The 6,539-nt window shown below is 49.8% G+C and overlaps 1 protein-coding gene across 1 annotated transcript in view; it reads left to right on the top strand.

Moving 5' to 3' along the window:
* Lexm (lymphocyte expansion molecule) overlaps nucleotides 1-6,539 on the top strand; it is a 28,728-nt gene that overhangs the window by 313 nt on the left and 21,876 nt on the right. The window contains exons 2-7 of the mRNA XM_031376830.1: nucleotides 1,089-1,176; nucleotides 1,725-1,892; nucleotides 2,058-2,180; nucleotides 3,960-4,097; nucleotides 4,214-4,357; nucleotides 5,641-5,802. Coding sequence (XP_031232690.1) covers nucleotides 1,089-1,176; nucleotides 1,725-1,892; nucleotides 2,058-2,180; nucleotides 3,960-4,097; nucleotides 4,214-4,357; nucleotides 5,641-5,802 — 823 coding nt within the window. The remainder of the gene's footprint in view (nucleotides 1-1,088; nucleotides 1,177-1,724; nucleotides 1,893-2,057; nucleotides 2,181-3,959; nucleotides 4,098-4,213; nucleotides 4,358-5,640; nucleotides 5,803-6,539) is intronic.

The following is a 6,539-nucleotide window of genomic DNA, read 5'->3' as shown; positions in this document are numbered from 1 at the left end:
CTCCTCCTCCTTCTGTCTTCTACTCCTCCTCTTCTTTTCTCCTCTTCCTCTTCCCCCTCCTCTTCTTCCTCTTCCTCCTCCCTCTCCCCCTTTCCTATGTAGCCCCGGCTAGTATTGAATTCACAAAGATCTGCCTACCATTGCCCTTCATGTGCTGGGATTAAAGCCTCTAAGTTCTTTTGTTTTCTGTTCCATTTCTGTAGTAAGTTCTTGCAAACTACTTCCAAACCATCCAATGTAAAGTATTCATAGAGGCCACATGGCCTGACCGTCCCACAAAATTTAGCTAAAACGTTTTGAGTATGTTTGTAGCCCAGATGTCTTATTTCTTTTTTCTCTCTTTTTCTTTCTTCCTTCCTTCCTCCTTTTTTTAAAAGATTTGTTTATTATATGAAAGTACACTGTAGCTGTCTTCAGACATACCAGAGGGCATCAGATCTCATTACAGGTGGTTGTGAGCCAACATGTGGTTGCTGGGATTTGAACTCAGAACCTTTGGAAGAGCAGTCAGTGCTCTTAACTGCTGAGCCATTTCTCCAGCCCCCCTTTCTTTCTTTCTTTTTGAGACAGTCTCTCTACATAAACCTAGCTGTCTTATAACTCACTATGTAGACCAGGCTGACCTCAAAGTCATAGAGATCTGCCTGTCTCTGCATCCCAAGTGCTGGGATTAAAGATGTGCACCATTATGCCCAACTGTTATATTTCTTTTTATGTTCTATTGTGTAATATAGTTGCATATAAATGACCTACTATGTGCCACACATGGTTCTAGGATCTGAGGTCATGAGGTGGTCTGGATAATAGCCCCATAATTAATAATTAAATGTATATGAAAGATGATATGAAATGTCCATCATGTAGTATAACATCTATCTATCTACTTAGAGGTGGGAAGGATAATGGTAAGAACTTTAAGAAGAGTAAAGCTGTGAAAGAGCATCTCAGGAACTCTCAAAATGAATAAGCAGATGCAAAGTGACTTTCATGGGTCAGCTCCAAAGTCATCTGTCCTGGGAAACCAACTGCCTGTCCACCAGGGCTGCTCCAGTCAGGACCAGATGGGCCCTCACTTGTACCTCTCTTAGGTTTGATGTCTCCGCTGTCTATCCCAACCAGAAGAAATTCAGCACCTTCACAGAAGCCCCATACTCCAGGCATCATTCTGTGGAACTGGTGAGCCTGCTTCTTCTCCCTCAATACACCTGCACATGCTCCAACCCAAGCGTGGCTTCTACTTGGCTTCAGATATGTTTGTTTGATAAACTTGGAACTATGCTAAAAACTTAGGGGTTTAAGGGCCACAGGTGGGGGCTGGAGAGGTGGCTCAGTGGTTAAGAGCACTCTGACTGCTCTTCCAGAGGTCTTGAGTTCAATTCCCAGCAACCACAGGGTGGCTTACAACCATCTTCAATGGGGTCTGATGCCCTCTTCTGATGTGTTTGAAAAGAGCAATGGTGTACTGATGTACATAAAATAAATAAATAAATCTTTTTTTTTTTTTTTTTTAAAAAAGGGCTGCAGGCTTCCTATTCCACAGCTCCCATATCAGCCTGGCTCGATTCTGTATTTCCCTGTCAGGACTCCATTTTGAGGGCTGAGCCCTTGGGTATCAGGCTGGGGAACTATTTAGCTCCATTCCTAGGTCAGAGGTGACTTTGTACATGCAGAGGGATGGGGTAGGTGGTTGTGACTGACTCAGCTCAAAGCCTGCTCTAACGTAGTCCCACATAGGACCTGGGACCTATAACTCCAAGGATACCTGCTTCAGCAAGAAGTTCCTGGAACAGAAAAAGTTGGGCTCAGGATGGGCCCGGGCCCAAGAAGCCACTCGGCTGACCCAGCTACCCCATTTCCGGTACCAGGCCATTAAGAAGGAAAGAGAGAAACAGGTGAACTTCGGGCCATACCTTCCCTACCTCCAGGAGCGAGGCTATCCCCCCAGAGTCCTAGTGGATATAGCTTCCTCTTAGAGAATGCCATCACCCTTTGGGCTCCTTCCTGGCTGGACCTTCCCAGGTTCCTTTTTCATCCTGTGTTCTTTTCTTTTGGGGCAGGAGCACAAGCGGGGGCCTGGCTCTTACAACATCAAAGACTTCATAACTGAGCTGCAGAAGAAACCGCAGAGCAAACGGGGGCTGCTCAGCTCTGGGGAGACACGCTTCCGAGGTTTCATCGGGGTACATGATCTCGTCTCTTCCACCCTCCATCCTTTGTGGGAAGGCTATTGCTGCTTGGATCGTCTGAGAAGCACCCTTCTGTGAAGCCACCTTCTCCCTAGGGCTGGCCAGGCCTTACTGGCTTTCTTGTTGGCTCTTCTGCTTCCCTGTGTCTCAGCCTTGAGCCCAGTGATTGAGAAGGGATGAGCGCCTTCATCTCTCTATGTCTCAGAAGAAACCTAGAGTATATTAGAAACCCAACAAATGTATTTATTCATTTAGCTAGCCAACCAAAAAATAACGATTAAGCAGCAACAGAAAGCTGTGTGTTAGCCGGGTAGTGGTGGCACATGCCTTTAATCCCAGTACTTGGGAGGCAGAGGCAGGCGGATCTCTGAGTTCGAGACCAGCCTGGTCTACAGAGTGAGTTCCAGGACAGCCAGGGCTATACAGAGAAACCCTGTCTCGAAAAAGAAAGAAAGAAAGAAAGAAAGAAAGAAAGAAAGAAAGAAAGAAAGAAAGAGAGAGAGAGAGAAAGAAAGAAAGCTCTGTATTGAGCTAGGCTTTGGGAGAGCAGGGTGTCTGGCAGTGACAAACACAAGAGCAGACATCTTAGTGACACACCCCACAGCATGAAGAAGGAAATACATATCATTCTAATGGAATCTTGAGGGAAAATGGCACAGGGAAGGAGAGTGCTGTGGGGTTGATTTACAGAGGGCAGTCTGGGAAGGCCTCCCTGGAACAAAATCTGCAGGGGACTCACGATACCTGATCCATGCACTGGCTTTCTGAGCTATGGGGGACAGACAGATCTGATCCTCACAGTGGCCCGATTTTCCTAGCACTGGCCCCACCCCCTCTGCCAGGTCTGGCTCCCCAAGGGTCTGGTTGCAGGGCCCAGAGAGGAGGTGGGATTGCATCACCTATGGGACAGCAGTGCCCCCGTGTGGCTGAAAGGGGCAATGTCAGCCTCAGAAATCCAGCCAGGTCTCACCAAGACACTACCCACCTCCCCACACCACAGGTTAGCTCTGCTCACTGTACTTCAAAGACCAACTTTGTGTTCAGGCTCCTAGCCACAGTTCTTCTGACCTCAGGACTTCCTGTCACCTCACCTCGACTCGTGTGATAGGACCTACTGTGTGCCGGGCCCTGGGCAGAGGGCTTTGCAGACATTCAAGTCTATCACTAGTCCTTGAAGGAAAGTATTACCATCTCTGTGTTAGTCCCATGGGCCATGAAGCTCAGAGGCCAGAGGTGGCCCAGCTAGGAAGTAGCAGAGTCAGGGTCCCAGTCTAGGATTCCGGTGCTCATTCCTCCTACTCTGGTCACAGCTGCATAGTGAGGAAGTTGGTCAGAGTTGGAGTTGTAAAGGGCAGATCTGTAGAGGTGGGTCTCAGGAGAGATGGTGTCTGGGGAACATAGTGGGATTGGTGTGATTGACAAACTAGAGGGTAGGAAAGGCATTCTGAGGAATTGAAGAAAGCATTGTAAGCAAGCGTGATACAAGGTGCTAAGTCAGAAGTGCTGAGTCAGAGGTGCTAAGTCAGAAGTGCTGAGTCAGAAGTGCTGAGTCAGAGGTGCTGAGTCAGGAGTGTAGCTGGACTTGGAGTTGAAGGAGAGAGCCATGGAAGAGGCTCACGGGTGATGCTGTGTGATGGGGTGGGTAACACATACTCAATCCAGAAACCTTGTTTCCCTCTTGATATCTGAGACCCCAGACATCTCCTCCTCAGATGAACCAGCACAAAGACTGGGACTGACAGTCTTCGCGTGTTTCTGTCTCCTGCCCTGCAGAATTATTATCCTGGCCCTGGAAATTACGGGGAGAAGGGGAACCCATACACACAGCTGGAGGAGAAGGCCTGGAACCGCTCGCATTCTGACGGCCTTATGTGTAGAGTGTCCAACAAGCCACTGCCCTTGTTTCATCAGGTACCCCCTCAGCAACCTCATCTTGCATGGTCCTATGGGGTGACCTCAGGGTAGGGAGGCTGAAGCCCCCACCTTGGCCGCTCCTCCTCAGGCACCCTCACCACTTTTGTCTCTAGGGCAGTGGCCTGGGACCTGGGACCTACACCATCAAAAGTGATATCGAGACCTTTGTGGAAAAATCCACTGGTACTCGTGGCCCCTATGACATTTTCTCTGGTGAACGGAGCAACCCTGTGCCCTATGGACATTACTCTGTGCAGGTATGTGCCTGGGTGGGTGGCTGTGAGGTCGTTATAACCCCGGCAGGCTAATCATTGATTAGCCACAGGAATATGGCTGTGGGTGTCAAGTGCTGCTGGGGAGGAGTCTACTCGGTGCTCCTGCCAGGGTGGGATATGGCTCCCTGTGTTAGGTGAGGAACCTGAGGTTGGCCATACAGATGGTGATGGGTCAGAGCCACAGTTTGGACATCTGACTCCGTGGCTAGTTCTCTCAGCAATAACATGAACTCTACTGATATATATGTGGCCTGGCATGCACCGCCAGGCCTGTGGGGACCCCATGGGCACAGATGCAGTGTCTGGCTGTAAACATTTCCCAGGCTCCATGGACTCAGCTGGGTTAATGGCCATGCCCTGAGTAATGGAGCCCTAAACTGGAAGGTGGGAGAGGAGACTAGGCTAGAAGCTTAGCTTGCCAGACTTCTTTCCCATCCCCATCAAAATCCCCTACAGGATGTTGTGGCTTTCTCTGCTTTGCTCTCTTTGAGCCTATGGCTGTGGGGGCCAAGTATGTGTCCAGACTTGTTTGTCTTGCTCCCAATATGGGGTCACTGCACGAGCAGGATTGGTCCAGTTCACGGTCTAGGTGCAGGGAAATAGACCGTGTGGAATTCCCAGTCTCAGGGAAAGAAAAGTGCACTCAGTAGAATACAAACTGCAGCTTTAATAGGAGACTGTGGAGGTGGGAGCTACTTGGTAGTCACTGTCCTATGTGCTGTGACATGACTGATCCTAGCATCACCTACCTGTCACTAAGACCACTGCTCAGCACAGCAGGGGTGTTGGGACCTACCTCCCCCACCCCATATTGGCACTACAACCAGGGCTGAACTTCTTTCCTTGAACTTTTATGTTACAGATTTTATTTTTTATTTTTTAGAGCCGTTTCAGGTTCACAGAAAAGTTGAGAGACAAATACGGAGTTTCTGCCTCTGACACTACATACAGACTCACCCCACTATAAATCTTTTAAAATGTACATTCATTTTCCTTATTTGGGTGTGCGGGATTGTTTCGTGGCGTGTTTGCGGAGGACAGGGCAGTTTGCAGGAGTCAGAGCCCTGCTCCGACCAGGCAGGGCCCAGGGCTAACACTCAGATGTTCAGGGCTCTTTACCTGCCCCTCCCCCTCTGCCAAAGTCCCAGGTCAGAGCAGAGCCTCTGTTAGTCAAGGTGTGCCATCAGTATCACTTGGTTTTCTGGGAGGGCTAGTGAACCTGTGGTCCCTGGTACAGTATTTCTTTCTCTCTTCCCTTTCCTCAGAAAAAGAAGCCCAAGGAACTGACGAATTACAAGAGCTTTTTGGACGAACTGAACTCACAACAAAAGAAGAAACATGGGGTTTTCTCGAAATATCCACGGGATCCGAAACACCCCACAGAGAGAATTTACTGGACAACCCTTAGTCAGTGTCCCAAAAATATGGTCAGTGTCCCCATAGCTTGTTCTCTCAGCTTTCCAGTAGGCTAGGGAGGTTGAGGGAGGTGGGGTGTGGTGGTCGTGCTGGGAGAAGCTGTGTCTTAGGGACCAGTTGGTGGGCCAGTCTGATTAGTCACTTTCTAAGCTGAGCTCACTTTCACACACCTGACCTGTTAGTGTAGCCACAATCAGGATTATCCTTGTAGAGCTGAGCCAGGCCACCAGGAAATCCCAGCCAGTGAAGCTTTCCTCCCTGCCCTCCCTCCTCTGGCCATATAGATCTGGAGAATGGGCCAGGAAGGGCTGGGCAGGAGGGAGAGTGATAGGGTTTATCCCCAAGTTTGCCTACTTGATCTACCCAGGGAGGGACCAGGCTCTGCCTGCCTCATAGCAAGACCTCTCTGAAGAACAGTGACCAGTTCCTTGAGTGGCCCTTGGCTTTTGTCACCACCAACCCTGCCCCTGCCCCCCGGCAGGGCCTCCCTCAAAGGCCATAGGAAGAAATGAAGTAGTGGGAGGCAAAGGGTATTGACAATCTGACTGTCTGCTAACCATTGCCATCCCTCTCCCGAGGGAGCTTGGGGGAGGGGGAGTGGGGGGGGCGTCCGTCCCTTGCATTTAAAGGAGAACTGGGCCGCACAGATTCAAAAGGATTCCCTGGGTTCCCCTCTAGGGGCCAGGAGACTCTATATAGGGCTCAGTGTTCTGGCTCCAGGGCCAGTATGCCTATAGTCCCAGGCTTC

The sequence above is a fragment of the Mastomys coucha genome, unplaced genomic scaffold (assembly GCF_008632895.1).
Source record: "Mastomys coucha isolate ucsf_1 unplaced genomic scaffold, UCSF_Mcou_1 pScaffold18, whole genome shotgun sequence".
NCBI classification, from domain to species: Eukaryota; Metazoa; Chordata; class Mammalia; order Rodentia; family Muridae; genus Mastomys; species Mastomys coucha.
This window is presented reverse-complemented; position numbering and strand designations above follow the sequence as displayed.